This window comes from Poecilia latipinna, unplaced genomic scaffold (genome assembly GCF_001443285.1).
Source record: "Poecilia latipinna isolate Pla-1442-1.1 unplaced genomic scaffold, P_latipinna-1.0 Scaffold2337, whole genome shotgun sequence".
Taxonomy (NCBI): Eukaryota; Metazoa; Chordata; class Actinopteri; order Cyprinodontiformes; family Poeciliidae; genus Poecilia; species Poecilia latipinna.
The window spans coordinates 84502-108060 of NW_015114953.1; the positions used below are offsets into that span (position 1 = coordinate 84502).

A 23559-nucleotide genomic window follows, 5' to 3' on the forward strand; every position below is an offset into this window, starting at 1 on the left:
TGTCGCTCACAGGATTGTAGTTGACGTGGCAACCTGAGCTGTGGATGAGGACCAGATTTACACTTCATTACATAGAAAAAGCTCTAAAAATGATCAACCACCTTCGTTTCACGTGAAATTCGTGTGACATCTTTTTACTTTTTTTTTTTTTTTTTTTTTTGTTTTTGAAGTTTCAAGTCATTCATTATTTTAGTTCACTTCTTTTTTATTAAAAAAAAACTCATCCAAATGCAGTTTGTTTGTTTTTATCAAGCCAAGTGAATTTCAGATCAGGACCATCTACATTCATTTATCACTGATTATTGTACTGATTGAAGCATCATTGAATGTCCCTGGTATAAATATGAATTGTTTATTAAATCACAATAACATAAGAACTTGACTAGTCTGGTTGAAAAGTAAAGCTGAACTTGCACCAATTAAATTTTTTTCAGTAAAGTGAATTTACTGAATTTATTCTCTATTTTTAGGGAATTTAAAACATTTTTTATGGATTGGCCAACTGGACTGTGTTCAATGTTTATGCTCCTGACTGGCTTATGTGATTTAAACGAACTGTTGCTTTTGTTCGTTTGTTCACAAACGAACAAAAGCAACAGTTTTTTTTTTTGGCTTTACGAGCAACACATGGTCTAAAGAGGTCCAGTGACACAACTCTATTTAGTTTTTCAATGGGCAGTATTTGCTCCCTATCCACAAGTTTTGTACCAAAAAAAGAAACAAAAGTGGAAAGTTGTAACATAAGATTTCATAATAAATTTTGTCAAAAACATGTTTGTATTTTTTATTTTTATTTCTCGCTTTAATGTGGTATTTTCTTTATCAATAAAAGGTGCAATAAATAAGCTGAAAATGTACACGTATTTACAGAAAAAAAAAAACAGTCTTAACAGGATCACAAATGTAAACAGCAGCTTTCCAGAGGTATATAATATTTAAGATCGGTTAGGCACAAAAGGTTTTTTGATTGGTACGGATACAAGTCTTTTTTTTCCTCTCTCTCGTTCAGATATGTTCTTTTAAATATTCCACGACATTTAAGGCTCACAGTAACGCGCTCAGAGGGGAAGACGCTGCAGCTAAATCTGAGCATAATGTCGCTCTCAGGGTTACAGAAGAAAAAGAACTCGTCACGCGGACCGTTTTGGTCTCTGCAAATGTTTTTCCACAATCTCTTGTAAAGGGGTTAGACGTGTTTGTGAGCTTCGCAAGTGCAGCAAAACAGAAACGGCCACTTGTGGCATGTCGGAGGGCGAAAGGGGCTGAATCTGTGTCCTTTTTGTAGAAAAACACGAGTTTGGCCACAACATGGATCGGGTTAAACCGGCCCCGAAGAACGGCATGTCGGCCTGAGCCTGGCAAATATTGACACAGAGAGCATTATTTGGAGGAGCGTGCTGCTAAAACAGAATGTGGTCACTTCGGTTGAGTCCAAATTATATTTTGGGGAAAGTAAATATGGCTTGCGAGGAAAATACAGTAGGAAAAAAAAAAGGATAAATACGAATGTTCTGACGGATGCGTCAGTTAACATCTGCTGTAAAGTTGCAACTGGCCTCGTTTGTTCTCGTCTCGACGGTGCAGATTTTTGCGTTGGCTGAGCAGGTGTTCGGGTCGGTCGCGGGGAAACTGATCTTTCGTACGCCTCCTCAGATTTGGTCCGCTGTGTTTTCCTTCGGAGAGGAGATGGGGGAATGAAAGCAGCAGTCTAACTGGTCCATCAACAGATTGGTTACGGCAGCCTGTCAGGCCTTCCTGCGATTCAATAAACACACAATATACAAACTAAACACTCCTCTCAGACACACAAAGTCCGTGAAAGCGAAGTCTGGAGCGTGACGCCGACGACGACGATGCTGGCTCAACACTGGAATGGGGAGAAGTCGCCTGTAACTCTCAGTCTGGTATCGATCCCCATCCTTGTCGTCGACATGTTAATAGTTTCCGTTTGTGATTATTGAACTAGATGCTGCTGACTTCCAGGCTGCAAAAAAAACAAAACAAAACGAAAACAAAAACGAGTCCAACTGAGTTCAGCCTTGTCCGTCGGCGTACAACCAGTCCTCACTGTTGTCAGTGGCAGCCGCAGGCGCGTACCACCATGTTCTTGTACTTCTTCAGGATGACGTTGGAGTTGTCGTCGAAGAAGAGGACGGAGATGGCGTGGAGCTTGGTGGGGGCGCAGCAAGGCTTCGGCACGTTCTCCGGGTTCATCAGGTGCACCTGGAGACACGGGAACGTTTTAGTGACGACACTGTTTCTATTGGAGCAGATCCTTAAACTCACATTTGCGCGAGGCGCCTTGGCAAATTCATGTGATGCTGTTCTACGACAAAGAGAGACTTCTGGGTGTCAAGCTAATTTTAATATCAGACAAAGACACCTGATTGGATCTACAAGCCATTTGGCAAATGATGATTTAATTTGCTAAACGATGTGAAAGACCGTAAGCTTTAATACACATGGGTTGTGTTGCAAGATGTATCATAGCAGAAAGTCAACATTGGTGTAGTTGACAGAAAGGATGGTTTCAGAAGGGCCTAGTCAAAGACTGAAAGCCTGTGGTATGACCTGAAACCAGCTGTTTATACTTGAAAACCCTCCAATATGGCTGCATAAAAAACTGCAGAATGGGCCAAAAGCCAAGCTAATAGCCAGGTAGTACAAAAGCTTGATGGTGTTTGCACTATCAAGACCCAACCAGTCAGTAAGTCATGAAGCAATTACTTTCTCACATTGGGTCAGGTGGGTTTGGAGAACCTTTTCACCTAATAATAAATGATTATTTTTTTCCTTTCGTGTGATATTATAATGTATGTCTGAGGATCTGAAGCATTGACGTGTGATTAAAAAAAAAAAAATCTGTAAATGACAAATACTTTTCCACTGGACTGTGAATTTTGATAAATTTCAAACTTCATGTTTAGAACAAGTTTTCTCTTTGCCATTTTCGATTTTCAAAATGCCTTCAGAACTAAAATCTGGAAATTGACATGCATTTGAATTCAGTGCACTATTCAACTCAGGCACAGATGCCGTTTCTCTGTAAAGTTGAAACATAGAGGGGGAAGCATCATGCTGCGGGGAATGTTTTTCTTAAAGCGCTCAGAGTTTCAAGAATCTTAAAAAAAAAATTAACTTGAAACGCTTTCGATCACAGAAGTTGTGTGTGTTAGAATGGTCCAGTCAAAGTCCAGACCTAAATCCAGTTGCAAATCTGAGACCAGATTTAAACATATCAGTCACTTGTTTTCAATTTTACTGACAACATGACAACAAATCATGGATTTCATCTGAAATACACAGATGTACATATGCATCAAGCAGAGTGAGGCAGTCCTACCAGCGTTTGCACGATGGCGTGGTTGGTGGCATTCATGTGTCCATTCAGGGGGAAGGAACATTCTCCATCACAGTAGTTGGCGGCGTAGCCCTCGGGGGCAATGATCCAGTCCTGAAGAGACACATATGAACTTAATTTGCATGTGGCACGTCTGTCTCTACCAGCTCTGAGCAGCGATTTCATAAAGAATCCTTAAAGATTGTTTTAAAGCTATTTGATCGGAAGGAAGCCTCAAAAAAACGCAAAAGTAAAAGTTTCTGCAGTCTTCTAGAAGTTTACAACGTCTCCGAGGACAAATTCCTGTCGGCATCTACCGTATTACTCGAGGAAGCAATATTTCTCCCCTTTCTTCCTTCCTGTCTGCGCTTCACTGTTTCCGCCTGATGAGTTATCAGCATGTTTTAACCTCATTCCGACTTGTTTTCATGTTTTCAGCTTTCCACCTCGTCGTTTCTCTTCTTGCGTCTCCCTCTTTTCCCTTCTGGCTTATGGCGATGTGAATCTTTTTTTTTTTTTTTTAAACAAGACTGAGATTAACCAAGCATATGTTAAGTTGCTGATATAATGTGCAAGAGTGCGCATTCAGGTGAGTAATTGCTTGTGTTATTCCTCTAGATGTCAGTGGTGTGTCAACAGCTATCGGCATGTTTGAAAAAGCACACACACACACACACACACACACACACACACACTTGGGGGCTGACATTTGGGTCTGCTCCCACTCAGCTGTGTATATCTGACTCTCCTGCTAGTTTAATCTGCCTTGTTAGCAGCGGTTTATCACATTGTGAGAGTGTGAGAGCATTTTAAACACTGCAGTGTTTAAAATGCCTCCCACACCAGCAGCAGCAGCAGCAGCAACTTATTTCCGTCTTTGTGACTTAAGATGCCTTATCTGTGGTAGTTGTACAAAATGTAATAAGTCAAGACTTATCAGAAGCTTTTTCAATGTCCTACATTTTCTCACATTCAGTTGCACTTGATTGTTTGTTGTCTTGAAATGAATGAATTTATTGAAAAATCCTAAAAAAAAAAAAAAAATGTTTTAGCTTCTTTGGAAAGAATGAAATCAATTAACTGGACCAAGTTTATTAAACAATGTGACCACACAGCTTCAGAAAAAAGGACAATTCACACAGTTTTAGCTTCAGTATTATGAGTATATTAAATATTTCTTCTTTGTTTTGCTATTTTGTCACACATGACACAATGATAACTCGACGAAAGGAGTATGACCCAACGTGGAGAAGTAGTTCCCTTCTAAACCTACTAACTGGTTCAGACACCACCAATTTACATAAATTCATGAAAAATAACATTTTGACAAAAAGTTGTACAAGTATTAAATGTTGCTTCATATTCAACACACATAATTCAGTGGTAGTTTATGACACTAACATTTGGCATTGCCATTTTATTCCCTGACAAAAATAAATTCTGATATAAGTAAAGAAATAATTGACAGGAAACTGTTAGAAATTATTTATTTTATACCTCTAACAAAACAAAATAGAAATGAATAAATAAGATACTACCTTACTACTAATTTTATCATATCCAATTTTATCATTATAGCCAAAAGAGATTTTTGTCTGTCGTTTTCATTGTTACAGAGAAACTGTAAAATATGTTTAAAAGTGATTACGTCAGATTTTTTTAAATTTACTTGCTGAGTTTAAACATGAAATTCTTCCCAATAAAGCATTCTGTCTTTGAACTTAATTAACAGCATGACTCAAGACTGACTCATTAAAAACAAATGAACTCAACAACGGGACTTCATTAAAAATGCTTAAAAAGTAAAAGTACCTGCCAGCCCAGCTCTCTGAAGCTAACATACAGCTCGTGTCTTTTGCACGCCGTCTTCTGATTGCTGCTGTTGTAATCTGGAATAGAAGAACAGAAATCACTAGGAAACGTCCTTAAGATCAAACGTAACTTCAGTCAAACACAAAACATGTTTTTATCATCTCTTCTTTCCTCCTTTCCTCAACATATCAGTGCACGAAGACAGCAAAACAGCAAAAACTCCTCCCTCGGCGAATGATGACGTAAAACACAATTAAGTGGAGTGAAAACAAACATTACACTCCCGGCCTGAGAGCAGAAGAAAAACACAACTGGACTCGTGTAATGCTCTGGGTGGAGGAGCCTGTGTGGGCGTGGACCAGAGCTCAGGCATCAGTGCTCATTACGTGCGTTTCTGCGCCGTACGTGCTTCACATTCGTCCGCTGGATGAGGCATTTGAATGCGTGCCTAATTGAATTTTCCGGTGTCGGCCGATATTTGGCAAAACGCGCAAGCGGCGAGATGGTGACAACTGCGTCTATGGACTCTCCTGCCATGCAGTTTGTCGTTAACCGTCTCTGTTCCATTCTGCAGGCGGCGCGCGGGGCAGGTACAGGTTTTTTTTTCTTTTTTCTTTTTTTCGGTTTTTGGAGTTGAAGAGGTCATTGCTGGCAGCGGGAGCCGAGCTGAAGTCAAGATAGTGACACAGACTTTCCAATGAAGGTTTCAAGGGCTGCCTCTCTGGCTTTTCTGTCTTCTTTCCTGTTGATTTGATTGCTGGGTTTATGATTTCATCATGAAGCTCTAAAGGGAGGAAAGTGAGCAACAACAAAAAAAAAGAGGCCTTCTGTGATGATGGTTAGGGCTCTTATTCTCATCCAGGATAGAGATGTTGCAGTTTATTATTTAACTTCAATTTCATCCTAAAGGGTTTGGCTTATTATATTACATTAATTACAACTGGTTATTTAGCTACTTAGTTACTTAATTATAGTTTTTATTTAACCTTTATTTCAGAAAATCTCATTGAGATTAAAGATCGTCTTTGCAAGGGAATCCTGGACAAGACTAGCAGCAGCACACAGAAGATTCACACACACAAAAATACATAAAAACAACATTGCAAAGTAAATTAAAAGATTCATCAGTTAAAACATTTACAAATAGACAATCCCTTCTCAAAATCAGTAAGAAGAGCCTTAAAAGCATTTAGAGACAGAAGTCCTTTTAGACTCCTGTATTTCTGCAACTGGTTCCAAGAAGATGGAGCAGAAAACCGAAAACATTTATGTCCACGTTCAGTTCGTACTTTAGTAAAATAATGATAATTATGCTATTATTTGTAAAATGGTCCAGCTACTCGAGCATCCATAGCCTATACCCACTTGACTTTGTCAAATGGAGACTGTTTGAAAGCAGTCGCTGTTCGAGTTGCAAGGTAGACCGTAGACCATAGATACTCCATCATAGGGCAATACAGAAGCTCACCTGTTTAAGAAAACCAATTAACCTAACAGTCATGTTTCTGAGAAAACGGGAGTACCCAGAGAGAAGCCATGCATGCACAGAGAGAACATGTAACTTCCATGCAGAAAGTCTATAGGCCAGGATTTGAACCCAAGTCCTTCATGCTACTAAATATGCAACAGTGCAACCTTATTGAAACTGTTTATTATATATATATATATATATATATATATATATATATATATATATATATATATATATATATAAAAAAAATAAAAAATCTTCTATTGCTATCAGTTTCATGACATTGAATACAGCTGATTAAATGTTCCAATAACACGTTTTATCATTCTTATTAGATTTGACAACACTTGAATGCAAGAGTACGGGTCATCTTGTGTAAGAAAAGAATTGTGTGCAAGAAAAGTTTGATTTTTTTTTTCTTTTTTTGTAAATTAGAACAAAATATATAAGCTCTCCATGTAAGGAGGTGGTCTTTTTTTTTCTTTTTTTCTTTTCTTTTTATCCTCCAAAGTTTTCCCCTGAGTGTGTCTGTCAGAAGAGGCATGACTCAGAGGCCAGTCTGAGATTTGTCACTCAGTCACAGCCACCCAGTCACTCAGCTCACCAACTTGCCAGCCTTGTTTGTTCAGCTGGAGTTGCAAGGAGAAGCGCACACACACACACACGCACACGCATACACATAAGTTCACACGCACAGGCAGACAGTGTAAACAAACACGCTTCAGTTATGGAAGGGTCATTGATTTTGGTTCTTTACATCTCAGTGTCCATCATTCATGAGCAGTGGCATTTGGAAAACAAACAGTAACACACACACTCACACGTCTACATGAACCAAAGTTTATGTGTTTGATGTCAATGGACAAGGCTACTCAGCCACTCACTGATTCACCAGAGCTGGTTGCGTTCAGATTTCATCATCAGTTAGATGTCACTTCTCACAGTTCTGCCCAGACCCAAGAGTTTTAGCTCGTCTTATGAAGTTGGATTTATGATCGTTCATCTGAGATGAATAAAGACCCTGCATGTTGCTCGTACGGTGTCATCCAGATGAGGTTTTTCCTTCCTTTCCCTTTTTTTTTTTACGGTGCATTCATACCAGCCCCGTTTAGTTCGCTTTAAATCAAACTCTAGCTAGAAAGTCCAGTTCATTAAGGGAGCCATAAATGCGCAATCAAACTCTGACGCAAACCGAAAAAGAAAATTCTGGTTCGGTTGAAGTGAACTCTGGCGCGGCTCAAACGCATAGAGACTGCTCCGACGGCAGGGAGCGGACGATAGCGCAGGGCATTCTGGGTAAACGCAACCAAAACAAACGCCTGTGTCTAACTGTCTAGCTTTCGACTTTTTACCAAAGACAAAAAAAAAAAATCCTACACACAACTAAAATCTGACGCTGCTCCATTTTACTTTATGCTTTGTTGCGCTCAATGTCTTCTTCAAAGGTTTTTGCATCGTTTCCTTCAGTGGCTCTTGGTGCAGCGCCACCACAGGAGAGGGGAGGAACAGGTTTTTTTATTAACAAGTTTGGGTTATTTGAAACAGTGCAGTGTGAAAGCGAAATGTAACAAAAGTTGTCATTTTTATCCCCAATCGAAACGAGTCTACTGGACTATCAGGTGTGAAAACATCCTTTAAACTTCAGCAAAATCTGGGTGTCCTTTGTGTGGTTGAGTCCACTCTATAGGAGGCAGGAAGCCGAAGGTGAGACAGCGTGAGGCAGGGAGTGCTGCGGTGGGGTCAAAGGGCCGGCTGTAAGCGTCGGATACAGTCAGGTGTTTCCCCAGTTTATGGTTCCTTCCTTTCCGATAGGAAGGGCCGTTCACTGGCTGTCGGCTGATGTGGAAACGGGGAGTTTACTGTAGATGTGTGGGTCCGTGCTGTCAGTCATGTTCCTGCATGCGTGGCTAAATGTTCATCGGCAATAAAACCTTGGGTCAACTGTTGGTCCTGCCTCCCTGCGGACCGAGTGACCCTTTCGGCATCCTCGGCAGCAGAGAGTACATGGATTTAACAGCTTTACTGCAGGAAAACATCCACGCACCAAGCCACAGGCTGGTCCTGGATCCGAAACGTGACTGTTTTTCCTATAAATTTTCAAGCGAAAAGTCCACTCTGGCTGTGTATTGTTAGGAACAGTTCTGCTGCGCAGCCTGTTTATACACAGGAAACATCCAAGGACAGAGGAAAACTCGGAAAAGGGACAGGACCGACTGGCTGAGAAACTTGGCTGACCTGATTAGAGCTTGAGGTGGCATTTGTAGAGAATGAAATAACACATGGCGGTAGCGACATACCCCCGCTCGGTTCTGAGATATTATGGAAAAAGTTGATTTACAGATGCAGGGCCTTGAGAAAGTACTCATCTCTTCTAAATGTCTGCCCATTTGTCTTTTCACGTTGCATTCACAAACGTCTACGGATTACAAAGTGCCGCGTTATTGTGGATCGCGAGCGATGTGTAAAAATCTGAATAGTGTGGCGTGTATTTTTATCTAGCCTCCTTTACTCTAACATCAAGTTAAATTACCGTCAGAAGTCACCTAATTAATAAATTCACTTGTGCGTAATTTATTCTCAGAATAAATCCAGCCTTAAGGGTTCAGTGGAGAAATGTAGTGAGCAAACAATCATGAAGAACAGAGGACACATTAAAACATTAATGGGGAAAAAAAGCTAGGGAGAAAACCTTGGTGACTCTGGGGGAGCTGCAGAGATCCATCCACAGGTCAGTTGGGAAAATCTGTAGATATGAAAACTAATCGAATCAAGAAATCCGAGTTTGACATAAAAGTGATAAGTTTGTTAAAATATTGAAAGATCTTCACAAACCAGGTCACCAAAAGTAAATCATCTATTCTGATGATGAACATTATTTTGAAGGGCAATTTTGACTTTGAGACTCCATAACACAATTCATTTATGTTTTTGGTTGTGTGATTTTTATCTCCGTTTTAATTCATGTTTTTGGTCATTTATTTATTTTGGATATTTAAAATATAGTATCTTCTACTTCCATTGATGAGTGTCTTTTTTTTTTTTACAAAATTAAAGTTTTTTGATTTTTCAAAGGGTAAACTTGCATCATTATGCTATTATTATTATTATTATTATTATTATTATTATACTCAAAAATTGTCTCAAAACACCAAGAATTTCCAGCAAAATTTGTTACCATTACAGGCCTAACCATAAGTGAAGGTAATACAGTCATAATGTGAGAACGGGAATCTGATTAGTTGAGACTAATGTAGCAAAAATGTTTATACAATTGCAATTATAAATTACAGTACAATGTAGAATCATCCATGCAGGCTTTAACAATTAAATATCTGTGCACGTCCGCTGGCTTCTGCGTGTAACACACAATATGTGGCGCGTTAAAATCTTGTAAAAATATTCACTACTTTAAGGTGCATACAGCCATGTCATACACACACTTTCACACAGACCCCCTACTACTCCTTCATCCAGGTCTGCTTTATGATGCGTGACATTCAGCTTCGGGTAAAATCACAGCCGAGGGTGGAGGGTGGATGAAGCCGCTCGGCTGCCTGCACACTCATCAGGCTTTAGACGGTACTTAATAAGAAGAAACACAAGGCTGCTGCAGCAGCGACGAACATGACAAGGTTTGGAAATATAGTGTAATGACCTAAATCGATGTTTCGTCTCAGTATTATTACCGAAAACAAAACAGACATGACGGGCTTTACGTGAAATGGAAATGTTTCCCTCTCATCAGTGAATCGGTACAAACTCCAAAGAAAAATATTTGTTTTTATGAAAAAAAAAAATAAAAGCAGCATAGGATGACGATCTTTAACTTATATTTCTTTGATCATAAAAAGAGAGTTTACGATTTTACAAACACCACCAGTGGTGATTGTACTTCAGAGTAAGCAGCCTACTCATTTTTTTTCTTCTATTTTCTTACACATCCACACATTTTTCCTTGCACCTCCTGGCCCTTCAAAGTCATCAGCATTTACAGTCTGTGGGGCTCTTTAAGAGGAATAAAGCTGATATTTACTGTGGGCTTTCATTGAGGGTAAAAGCCCAGATTTGTGGTGCCCATAAACCACATCGCCCCTTCCTGCTTGTAAAAATTTAATGCCACACAGCTACTGCTGAGCTCTGGCTCCCAGGAGGCCTCCATTCATTTCTTTTTCCTTTCCTCGTCAGAGGAGAGATGGTACAGAAGAAGAAGAGAAAAGGATAGACTACCTATTTTATGGTAAATTATATCAACGTTGGCCATTCATGAATTCACTATACGCTTACAAAAAAAGATCAGTTCCAAAAAAGTTCATTTGTCATCATTTTATTTTCATCTTCTGGACATCAGTCATATCCAATAGTATGTATGTTGGTGTGTTTAAGTTGCCTCCATGAACTGAAAATCTGCTTTCAAAAATCCTAATTATAGTTGTTGGAAATGAATGACGGCTTAAACAAGACAGAAATTCACTAAAATCAGAAATCAAACTTGACCAGTAAAAAAGTGGTCAGTATAAAGTGATCAGTATGAAGTGATTGATTTACGTGAGGAGATCTAAATATGGTGAAAAACGTGTCACAGTTAATAAAATACACTAAAGCAAGCCTTATGTTCATCAAGATTCTTAAAATTAAATTTGAAAGGCGGTTCAATTTTCAGCATCTAAATAAATTGAAATGAACTGGCCGACCCATAAACAACCATAGCGGTCGCCCAGTGTTTGGTAAGAAAGTCAAGCATTTGCAAATATTACTAAGAGACGACTTAAAAAACTAAACATAAACCATAGTTTCTTGTTCTTCCTGATTTAGAGTCAGGCTAAATATTTGAACTTCCTCTTAAAAAAAAAGGATTTCCTTCAATAAAAAGGTAAAGTGAATACAAACTTTGGCATATTGGAGCAGCTTGCCTACCTGTGTTTGACTCTACGTACAAACATCCTGCTAGACCACATGACTCCAGGACTCCGTACTAAAAACCCAATTTTCATTGAATCCATTGAGGAGGGGCAGCGGTTCCCACCCTGCGTGTTGAATGGCAGAGGAAACAGAAAGTTTCCTCAAAGCGGGACTCTTGATAAAACTGTAAACTGATATTAACCTGCCTCCACAAGGCCTGCCATTCATAACCCTCTCTTCCCCCATACGCTTTCACCGTGCCGCCTTCGGACCGGAAAAAAGCTGTAAATTATATTTATCGCAAGCAGTTCCCGAAAATAGAAGATTCACGGGGTGCCGTTTCAGACGGTGTAGCCGCAAGTGTTGGCTTTAGTGGCATAAAAGGTTAGTTCAGCCAGAGAAGGACGCCGCACTTTAGAAAGTGGGTCAGAAAAATGCCCAGTTCAAGAAAGCCCAAAGTTCCCCGCTCTTCAGCTGACATGACTTCCTACAGACATTCGGTCTGAGTGAGACCCGCAGCAGCCATGGAGATATGAAAGCAGGACAGTCACTGCCATCTTTTTTCTTTTTTTACCCCTCCCAGTCCCTTCAACCTTTTTACTGACGTTTATCTTTCTTCCTGTCTTTCATCACAGAGGTTATTAAACCCTGCGATGGAGCTCCGCCATGTCTAATTACTCCAACGGTAAACAAAAAGAGCTCGGGTGGGGACGGAGCGGGGAGAAGGCGGAGGAGGGAGAGGAGAGGAGTGACAGATGAAAAAACACAGCTGGCTGAGCGCCGTGTTATTATAATTCTTTAAGCGATACTGTTAGCTTGGTCAGTCTTTTAGCTGCGCAGCTAATGACTAGCTACACCTAATTACAGGCCGCCAGGGCTGTGCCTGCCGGGACGCGGTATTCCTTCCCCGGATGGTTGTTAACCTCCCCCGCAGCCAGGAGTCAAGGGCCCAACCCGACTCCCATTACCTCCCCGGCCCTGTGCACCCACTAAATGCCAAATTAGTTTTAAAGGTGTTGTATTGTTCTGCTGGCGCAGTACGCGAGAGCTTTCGGTCAAAAAAAAAAAAAAAAAAAATATTAAATATATATTCAGGAGGATGTTTTCAAAGAGAGAATGAGCAATCAAATTTGTCCATGTAATCACGTATCGTGTGCGTTTTCAGGCAAAAAGGGAGCAAAAAAAATGATTTATTACACTTTTGATCACGGCAATATTTCAAAACTAATGTTGCAGAAATTTATTTGGCTAATTCAATCCTTTTCAGTCATCTGGAAGATATTTGATCTCACGTGTTGTTTTACGTCCAACACATTAAAACTATGAACATGGGAAAAGAGAGGTCAAAAACCTCAGAAGCATTTCGGTTTAGGTAATCAAGCTTTCTGATGAACCGCCTGTTTTGGTAGTCTAAAGGGACCGAGTGAAGTTTTAGATTTTCTAATAAAACAAAAGGTCAAATTAAGAAGTAAGGGGGAAAAAAGCCCAAAAAACAAATCTAAGAAGTGTAACAAGCAGTTCTGTTCAGCCCCTCTGAGTCCACACCCAGGAAGCACCCATTTCTGCAATCATTAATGCAAATCTTTTGGGTCTTTTTTATTTTTTTTTGTCTTTTTTTGCCAATTCTGCAAAACAGCTGAAGCTCAGTCGAACTGGAGGTAGAACATCTGCAAACGTCAATGTTCAAGTCTTACAAATTCTCAATTGCATTTAGTTTAGGTCTTCTAACGCGTGAATAAGTTTCGCTCTAAACCATTTCATCATACCTCTCGCTTTAAGTTTAGGGTCCACGTAGCCGGAAGACCTCCACATCATCTTTGAAGTCTTTTGCCGTCTTTTTACCTATAAGTGTCACTCTGCACAAGCAAGACATTATAATAACTCCTGTGAGTTTAGATGCCCAACAATCACAAAGTATAATCCAGCTTAACTGGTTTTAGCTCCTTATGTTGCCATCAACCTGCTGTTTAAAGCATTTCCACAGCATGATGCAACCTCCACTGTGTTTTATGCTAGGGATAGTGATAAACAAGATGGTGTGAGGTGTTTGTTTTTCTGCCACACTTCGTGTTTTTGCATGCGAGTCGAAAGTTATATTTAAATCTCCTCTGACCAGAGTTCACAAGTGGGATTACAATCTTTAGCCAGCTTTGGTTGCAGTGGATTTCATTTAGCGGCATCAACATAAAGGGGGGAAATGCACAGTGCAGTTTTGAATTTAATAAAAAAAGACTATATGGAGCAATGAGACACTGCATTTGCAAGAAGGTAATTAAGTAAAACGAGATGCAGAATAAAGCTCTCGCAGATATTTTAATCACACGGGTCAAGAATTTGCGCTTTAGGTAGAAGAGGATGTTGCTTTTAGAAAACACGGCATGCTGAAGTTCTCAAAGGCATCTGAACGGACGCCTCTGTGGACGCTAGCAGTTAAAAACAAACAAGATGTTTCCTCCTGGCCTTAGAAATGGACTGACTTCTAGGTGAAATATTCCCTTTCGCTGTGTCCTGAACTGACACGCTGCAGCGCCGGTGCCAAACATGCAGTTGTTTCCCCCGTCCAATTCAAACTTCTCCTCATCTCAGGAGTGAGTGATGCGGTATTGAAACCATATGCCAGCCAGAATTCCTCATGGATCCTCCCATCCCGTCCAATCCCAGAACTCCTCTTTTCTAGCCTCGGACGCATGGCTGTCACAGGGGAGGCGGCGGAGAGAGGGTGGGGAAGGGGGGTGCGCTCCCAACTTCCTGTGCAGGATCTAAATATTTACACTCCCAGTCGTGCCGAGTGGCGAGTGCAGCGAGGTCTTGATGTTTTGGGTTATGTAAAGTGCATTTAACCGATTGTCGTCACTGGAGAATTTCTTTGAACAGATTTGCTTTTCTCAGATATTCCTCATCCTCCTGATGCAAGAACAGGGACGCAAAAGCAGACTGTAGCTTTCCGTTTGCTTATGAAGGCTGAAATGAGTTTCTCTTGAAGTCACTCTGACATGAAAGCGAAGATGACAGCCTGGCAGAGGAGGACATGAAGTTGCGTAACAAACCACGAGTTCAAAGCGGTGCCACCTTAAGACTCCGCCGTCCCTGCTCAGTGAGAAACCTGCAAGCTGAAGCTTCCACCTTGTTGTTTTCTGCATTAGCTCGGCCTTTGGAGGAAGCCACCAAAGACGCTCTGAACAAACAGAAAACGGAGCCAGACAAACTATTCGCGGAGAGCAACAGTGAAGCACAAAGCCAACCTGTCCCACAAATACATCTGTTTACCGTGCAGATGTTAGAGTCATTAAACAGAGCCGGCGAAGCGGAGCGGAGGTAAATTGCTTCCCAGGTAGCCGGCCAGAAGGTTCTATTTGCAGCGCCCCAGTCAGAGCTGGGTTTTGGCACCAGGCGGCAGAAAAGCGAGTCAGCTTTTTGGGTATGGGCGCTTAACCGTTTACAGTCTCATCATTAGCTTCAGTTCTCAGCTCTGTGGACGACGTCAAACAGTTTCAGCTCCTACGAGAAGCACAAGTGTGCTTTGCTGATCACTTGTAGTTACAAGCTCAAACAGGTGTACTTATTTTAGTCTGTCTTTGAAACGAAAGTTTTCTCATGGCTTATAACCTAACCCTAATTTAAAGCCACATTGGGCAGTTTTTACATTACCTTTTTTTTTTACAGTAAATCATGCTCATGTACATGCTGCTAAATGTGCTAATGGTGGAGAAATAACTTGATGTTTCAAGAAAACTGTTTATCTGCCATCATCTGTTGCCATGCCAACTAGCTTGAGCATTCATGGCAGGCTCTGCAATCAAAAATAAGTTGTAGCGTATAGCAGAGAGCAAGGTGGAGGTAGTAACCAGAAAGCATGATTGACAGCGCTCAATGAGAGCCAGTCCTCCTGGCTCTCATTGGTTGCTTCTGACTGAATGGTGCATTTCTGTAGTTAGCACTGGGAGCACTGGTAGAGGGCAAAGGAGCTACTTCTTTTTTTTTTGAAAGATTATCTGCTTCATATTATCTTGTCATAACATAGTGACAGTTTTAACAAATATGCAAAAACCATACATGTATTTCTAAGTTATAAACTGCAGGTCTAAACCTCTTTATGACTTTATCCCTGACCTGTCTGCTGTCAGTCCACCACAGATGGCCTATCAAAGGTAACAGACTAAAATGCAAAGAGCTTTTAAACTGAAAGGGCGAGAACGTTTTGTAAGGTACCATCTATGATAGCGCTATATGTGTAGAAATCTGCTTACTTTCTATTTAAATTATAATTGTTGATTTCCATCAGATATGATTTCACCAAAGGTTTTAAGGTATTTCATGAAAAATCAAAAATTAAAAGAATTAGCATGATTTTTCCGATCGTCAATATTCCACATCTAAGTTATATGTTGAACTAGTCTGTGAGTTCTTTTTCCGACTAGCTTAAGAAATTAGCATCTATTTTTTGCATCAAATAAGAATAAAATAGCATGTTTCCAGTGGGAAATTACATATTTGCTTAGTGGAGCTGAGGGGACACTCTGCCGGGGCGACAGCTCCCTCTCTTCTGCTGCTCCGATCCAACGGTTTGCTTCGCCGTGGTTTGCGAGTCGCGTTAAGACTCATCAGTCAAATTAGGCAGCAATCAAGCCGATATTAACGGCGCCCATCGAGCGCCAGCGCCACTCGCACAGTAAGCCCTCGCAGTGGCAGCTTAGCTTTAAGCGGGATCGAGTTGGGGCCACAATTACTCAGCAGGTGAAAGGTGGGCGGGTTTGATTTCATTTGAAACGCTCGCAAAGCTAATAAGATGAGGATTATCCTTCCTCATTACATCACCCGGTAAGCTGCTCGAGGAGCGAACTGCAGCAGAGTTTAAAGATGAGGTCACCTGTCAATACAAACCACTGAATATTTAGCAGCTCTGTTCAGAATGAATGCTCCCTTTATAGTAGACCGAGGTCAAAGTGCCCTGCAAGAGGATGCATGGAGATTTTTTTTTTTTTTTTACATTTTTGTCACATCACAACCACAAACTCTTGTAGGGATTTAGAGAATCTTTTTTTTTTTCCATCTCTACTGAATTTCATGTGACTTTAGTGTTTGTCCTGATGCTGAAATGGCTGCATGAGATGATTGTTTGTATTTTCTTTTGCTATGTTGACCAGAGAGCTGCGAGCCGAACTTCCCTTTTTCAGAATAAATAAAGTTGCTTGATTTGATTTGATTTCTTTCTTGTGTATCCAGCTAGACTAGCATTTGGTTGCTCCAGGTTGTATTTAAAGGTATCAGACTGAACGAGGCCACACTTTTCTGGTTTTTATTTTTTATTTTTAAAAAAAAAACTACATCTTTTCCGTATCCACCATAATTAAGTGCAACTTTGTGTTTTTCTACACCTAAAAGGCCAGTAGAATGTGGATGTTAAATGGCTGTTTTACAAGGCACCGGGTACTAGAGCCAAAAAACGCTTCTCTTCCCATCGAGCGCAAACGATTGTAATAAACATGCAACTTTTCTGACACTTAATTCCGAGTCCAAACCCTCCCAGCAACAGAAATCACCTTCATAAATCACGAAGGAGGCTGAATATTCAATCTCCTTCTATCCTTAAGGGGAAGCTGCAGGGAAAATAAATCCCGCACATCATCCCTGAGCTACAGTTTCTGTCTAACAGTGGCTGATTACAAAGAGATCCTGTGCAGGTCGAGTCCAATTTATCAAGTGCTTCTAAAGGAAATACCTTAACCAGACAAACAGTGTGCAGGCTGGACATAATTCATGCATCTATGGAGGCAACGTTGAGGTTAGTTTTGCATCCATCTGCATTCACCGGCCAGTCTGAGGTCGGTTAAGGTTTTAGCACACCGACCTGTTTGGCCCGACCCTCTGGACGCCTCTTGCGGTTGTGTGGAGCGGTTGCGATTCTGGTGCCGCCGTTTCCCTCCTGCGGAGCGGGCAGAGCGGATGTGGACCTCGCTGACCTTAAAGAAGGCCACCATGAAAGGCTGCTTCTCCAGCGCGCCGTCTCGTCCCACGAGGCCCGCGTCTTTACAGCTGATGGTCTGCCCTGCTTGGGAAAACAGGCAACTCTTAGATAAGCGTCACAAGTTCATTTTTACTGTTTTATGATCCGTTTTCGTTTCGTGTTGTCAAAAGGAAGTGAGTTATTTAAACTGATGGATATTCACTGGAATCTATTGACCGATCTAGAACAAAACGTCGATCTGAAACCGGGCTGAGAGTCGCAGAGTTTCTCACCGCTACTGGTCTCCACGCTGACCTGCAGGCCCAGGTTATGCACCGGACTCATCACCCACAGGTTGCTGGTCGCCGTGATGTCAAACTCCAGCCATCCTTCCTCAGCGGCCCAAAGCCTCCTGGACTCCAGCAGGAACAGATCCGCCTCTCTAAGGCAAACAAAACAGCCAGAACTTCTAAAAAAACAGGCGTCACACACACAGGTGCAGTTAAGTTGAGTTGGAGTAAAACTGTCTTACTCAGTTTATTATTGGCCAAGGAGTTTTTATAAGTTTCTGTATGTTTTTAAGGCTAAATCTCCCTTTAAAGAGTTTTTTTTTTTTAAAGACATCATGTATAATGTCTTGAGATCATGTATCATGACTCTTCAAATTTAAAGTTTAGCTCCATCAATCAAAAACTAAAATTGTCATATTTGAGTTTTTGAAAAACATTTTTTTCACATGGAAAGCAAAAAAGAACCTAAATATTGGACACCAAAAAAAATAAAAATAAAAAAATATTCCAAATGAATTGATATTAGCTGAAAAAATCCCAGATAATTCTGGCGTAGGCCAGATTCTGTCCGCCACTCTCTGCGATTCATGTATGCTAAAATCATTCACAATATTTTTTCTGTGCGAAGGAGTCGAGCGGACTGTGTCGAACGCGGGAAAGAAGTATCACTCGTTAATGAGAAGCGAGACGTAAGAAAAAGGCAGAGCGTGGATAATAAGAGGGCCTCGTCCTCCCGCCGTCCCATTAGAGACAGTAATAACACAGCCGAGGGCCCGTGGGACCGTCCTCCCAGAGACGACATCAAAGCTCCGCAGTCATCCAGGTGTTCGCAGAATGCCCCTGCAGTCATGACTCTGCAGCCCCGCTTTATTGGTCTGTAATGAGAGCGTTTCTGACAGCTTCGGCATGAAACCCCCTCCGCACGCAGCTGGGCCAGGACGCTGCGGCTTTGCACGCCGTCATGTGACAAAAAAAGATCTCCACCTGAGATCCAGTGAAACTTTTTATTACTGACTTCTTATACAAACTGGAACCTGTAATTAACTGAAGATTTATTTTTTATTTTTTCGGATTTGGGGTGAGTGATTGAACATATCGGAATATTTTGTGGTTGCATTGTGATAACGACAGCGACAATAACAACTATTTATTGCTTATTTTTTTAGGTAATTGTGTGGTTGAGATCATATCCCCACAAACACACAACTGCTGATCTTGAAAACCATTTGCGTTTGTTATGCTTCTTTAGGACGGCAGTCGCATAAAGATGATCTGTATCGCTAAACTGCACACAGTAACTACTGCATTTAATCATACTTATTGCCATTTTCATTGTAGAGAAAATAGTAAATCTTACAATCCCAAAAATACAGACAGTTTTGGGGGGATTTAAAGTTGCATTTAATTGGAATTTATCACAGCCATAAATCGGAATTGTTTTCATGATAAGATATTCCTCATGAGAAATTATATACAATACAATAAATGTCCATCCCTAGTTTGAAACCGCTTCTTTAAACAGATCTTGTTGGTTGCTTTGCTTATATTTATATGCAAAATAGAAGAATTTTCTGGTCCTTTACTAAAATGGCATATTTGCAAAACTAATAAACCAAAATGTGAGTGGGGTTTCTTGAAATATCAGTATTAATTGCATTTTTAAGACATTACATAATTATTTTCAAAGATAACCATAAGTTAAGTGCTCTATGATTGGTAATAAAATAAAATAGTTTAAAAAAATGCTGATTAGCGGTCAGCGGTTGGGAGTAGTCTGCCTTCTCTCATGTCAGCTCTGTCACATTTTTGGCATTGTAATCTCTCACATTCCTGGCCTGCTGCTCAAGAAGCCAATCGAATGAAAAGAACAAAGGGCGTCAAGCTAATTAAACACTCTATCATTACAGCTCAGAGCCAAAACAGGAGTCAGGGCCACGGGAAAAGTTAATAGGCTTCCTGCAGATTTGGCGATTGCAAAGTTACAGTTTAACGTGTAAAATTAGGAGAGGGGGAAAAAAGGTCTTTAAAGCTAAAGATCTTTTACTTTTAATTCACTTAGGCCCCTACTTGGTAACCCAACAACATCTTAAGAGAAAAAATGAATTCAAGAATGTGAAATTTAAGTAGTTGTCTGCTCAATTACCATGTTTTAACAATGAGTGGTAAGATCTAATTCTCCTTATGCAGATGTATGGGCCTTGCAGATTGAACACATTTAGCAGATATTGAGCGCTAAAGCCGCCCAGGTCAAGATGAATAACTACACCAATTCTCCATTGCCTAAGGGCCTGCTGAAGCGAAGCGACTGAGAATAACTTGAAGTATATCAGAAACTCTCTTTACGTTGTTTGTCATGGAGCAGACTTCCTGAAACACCAAACCAATTCAGAGACGCTGTTTATCTGCCCTGCAGAGGTAAGGTAAATGTTTGACGTGTATCAGCTGTGGTTATTTAGAAGATGGGACTCTTTTAAAGCTGAAGTTATTTCTGCAAGAAGGGGGAGAAGGGGTTTGCTCAGCTTTGCATTATAAACAAGGGATGAAGCGATGGACACCACACAGGAAAGCAGAACGCTGTTTCTAAGTTGCAGGAGTTTCACAGTAAAAATTCTGTTTCAGTAGCAAACTCCCATCTATCCTTTTTTTTTTGTAAAAACAAACTGCATCCCCTCTGGAAAATGTATCTATGGGTTTACAGTCTCTGCTGTTTTTCTGTGAACATCAAAGAGGATTGTTGGAGGACATTAGTGAGCAGCAGCATCACGAAGACCAAGGAACACGGCAGACATGCGAGGGATGATGTTGTTGAGAAGCTCAAAGAAGGGTTAGGCTACAAAACAACTTCCCAAGCTTCGAACATCTCACACAGCTCTGTTAAATCCATCATCCAAAAGCTGCAAACCCACCAACATGTGGCCATCAATCTACACTTTCGGATCGGACAACAAGAGAACCAGAGAAGCAGCCAAACGCCCCATTATAACCGTGGAGGAGCTCAGGTGTTATGGTCTGTTGACAGTACAGCTATTAGCACTCCGCAAATCTGGCCTTTATGGAAAAAAAGGGAAGCTATAGCTGAAACAAAACCACCAGTCTAATTTGACGTTTATACACTCCTTGTAGGAGACGCAGCAAAAACTATGCAGCGGTATTAAAAAGCTCAAGGGACGCTACGACTTCTGCAAGGCGCTGAGAGTTTGTAAAAACATGTCTTTATTTCATGTAGGGCAGCTAACTAGTTTAACCATGAAATTCTGGAAGTTTCAGTAACCCTGACATGGGGAGATATGCATCACTTTTGAAAGAGCCAAGAGTAAAAGGCCTCTCGTGTGTGGCTCGTACCTGTCAGGGTGCTCCTTGACCACCTGGTAGACTTTGAGCATGAAGGTGTCGTTGCGAAACGCTTGGCTCACGCACTCCTTGTAAAGGCGGAACTCGGCTGCCGTGATGGCCTCGCCCTCTGGGATCTGCGACAGGTTGAACTTAAACTCCTTGTGGTGACGCCGCTGCGGAGAGAGCTCCCGGTCATACTCCACTGCAGGAACAGGAAACAGAAATACAGGGGGGGAAAAGTCAACAAAACTGTAGTATACAACTAATACTCATCACTTTTTTTTTGTAGCTTCACTCACAGTCCAGACATACGAGTCTACAAATAAAGACCAAAGTATATATTTACAAACAGGGATTTCCGTTTAAATATACAGCAGAGACTGATGAGCGGATATCCTTTTCGCAGACGCTGCTCTGAGGTCGACCACGGAAGTCTTTCATGCATGTAAAACATGTGATTTATACATGAACTCTAATAGGTTTTGAGGCTTCCACCGCCCCAAAAATAAATCCCCGTTATCATCAGTTCGAAGAGATTTTTTTTTCTTCTTTTCTCTCTCAGCACCGGCGAACTCGGAGACATCTTACGACCACTTCTGACAATGTGTAGAGGACAAAACCTCTCCCTGCTGTGCTTCTAATAGCAATATAGGCTATAATGATACCGTGCGCCAAGAGGAGTAGGTTCTTTTCACAGTTGGATGCCTTAATCCCACTTGAGAGACTGGACGGTTTACATAGGAAGGAAGAAATCAGAGTAAAAAAAAAAAAAAAAAAAAAAAAAAAAAAACCCGGGCCTGCTGCATGCATTTCTTGTTTACAGAAGGAGCTGGAAAAAGGTAAAAACCTTCACAAAGTTATTCCCTCAGAACCTAAAACCCACATTAGCAGGCTTCTGACTGAGGAGCTTCTCATACGTCTCCTCCTGCCAGAGACACCAACACGCTATCATCATCTCTAATCCAGCTTCCAATCAACGCAGAGACATTCAGTAATCTGCGGTCTCACCACAACCGACTTCAACTGCAGACTCACTCAGAACCGTTCCACCAACTCAGCTTTTCACCCAATAAAACTGGTTTCGAGTGGTTTCCGGATCTCACCCAGGGTCGCTGCTTTTGCGCGACACGGTTCAGCCACCTTTTCTCGGCGAGGCTGCGCGAAGAAATTGCACCACTCCGAAGCCTGGCGGGCTTGGTTTTTGTGCGACCGAGAGACTAAAAACAGTGGGAAACTACTCGCTCGGTCCTGCGTGAAACCAACATCATCTGTTTACCAGGAGCCGTAAAGAATCCTAATTAGATATAGCTGAAGTTCATTTCTTCAATGGAGGTTTCTGCGGCAGATTCTGTTGGCCAGACTGAGCAAACTACCACAGCTGCAAGCAATACTTAGGCAACATTAAAGCGCCTCGCGAAAGAATTCACAACGACGGAGCCTTTTTACATTTTCGCAAAGCGTGAACGTTGACGTATTTTTCCTCGGGATTTCATGCATGCGCAGATCCAAAGCAGCACATGGGGACGCGTGATTTTATTGACACATTTTATTAATAATGATCTTAAAAGTATCACATGCAGTCACTTTGATATCCCTCAATAAACCCAGTTGGACGTGAAACATACATGTAGCTATATCTCAGTTATGGCCCAAACATGCAGCCAAAACTTCAGTGGAATACTAAAAATAATACATTTTCAAACACCCTTTGCATCTTCACATCTCAAAGGATTATAATAATAATAATAATAATAATAGACTAGAGTTTAGATCAGTGCATTTCATGTCTTAGAATAAATCAATCAGAGTGAAAATCTAAAACAAACAGAGAATATGTGGTAATATTTAAAAATTTATGTTTAGAGATCCTTTGAAAAGAAAAGGGGGCAAAAATTACTAAATGCACAAAAGTTTGCCTCGGGGTTTGGGGAGTAAATATCCCAAAAATACATGAAATTGAAACACATTTGTGAAATATTTTAAAGCTAATTTTCCAGAGTCATGTGCTACGTCACGTGTGAAACTCGAGGCCTGTGGGTCAATCCGGGCCTTCCATAATGATTTCTGTGACACCGCGGCGCTGTTGTGTTGGCTAATCACACAAAGTTATACTACTTGTGGTTATGATGTTATTAAATATGAAAAAAGTTCTGATATGCAAGCAGCTAACAGTTGCTGGCCACCGTGGACATGGACAGACATCTGACCTGATCACAGTTTCACAGCACATCACGCCTTGGATAAGTTTACAGCTGAAACCTCAGTTTAATTTGCACTTCAGCCAAACGCTTTAAAGGTTTCTGGTCACTTTATGATGTGGAGACCCACCCTGTGTGAGCCGGTGACATGTTCTGGGAACAGAGCGTGTCACACAAGATAAAACTGGGCAAATGTGAGAACACTGGAACCAGTCAGGCTTTCACAGAAGTGCCAGCCCCGCCTTGGACCCACACCCAGGAAGGTCAACGCT

The 23559-nt window shown here is 41.1% G+C and overlaps 1 protein-coding gene across 1 annotated transcript; it reads right to left on the bottom strand.

Annotated features, from left to right (window-relative positions):
- Nucleotides 1–606: 606 nt before the first annotated feature.
- Nucleotides 607–21399, bottom strand: bmp6 (bone morphogenetic protein 6). The gene is made up of 7 exons (XM_015018902.1): nt 21389–21399; nt 21099–21338; nt 17760–17908; nt 17371–17568; nt 5153–5229; nt 3344–3454; nt 607–2223 (listed from the first exon to the last, which is right to left on the bottom strand). The coding sequence occupies exons 1-7, from the start codon at nt 21397–21399 to the stop codon at nt 2074–2076; spliced, it is 936 nt and encodes a 311-aa protein (XP_014874388.1). The 3' UTR covers nt 607–2073.
- Nucleotides 21400–23559: the final 2160 nt, after the last annotated feature.

Bases quoted from the DNA above. Each gene is read 5' to 3' on its own strand.
- bmp6 (XM_015018902.1), bottom strand. The intron at 3,455-5,152 runs GTACTTTTACTT...GTGTCTCTTCAG, and splicing joins TCAGAGAGCTGGGCTGGCAG to GACTGGATCATTGCCCCCGA. The intron at 2,224-3,343 runs GTAGGACTGCCT...CCGTGTCTCCAG, and splicing joins ACGCCATCGTGCAAACGCTG to GTGCACCTGATGAACCCGGA.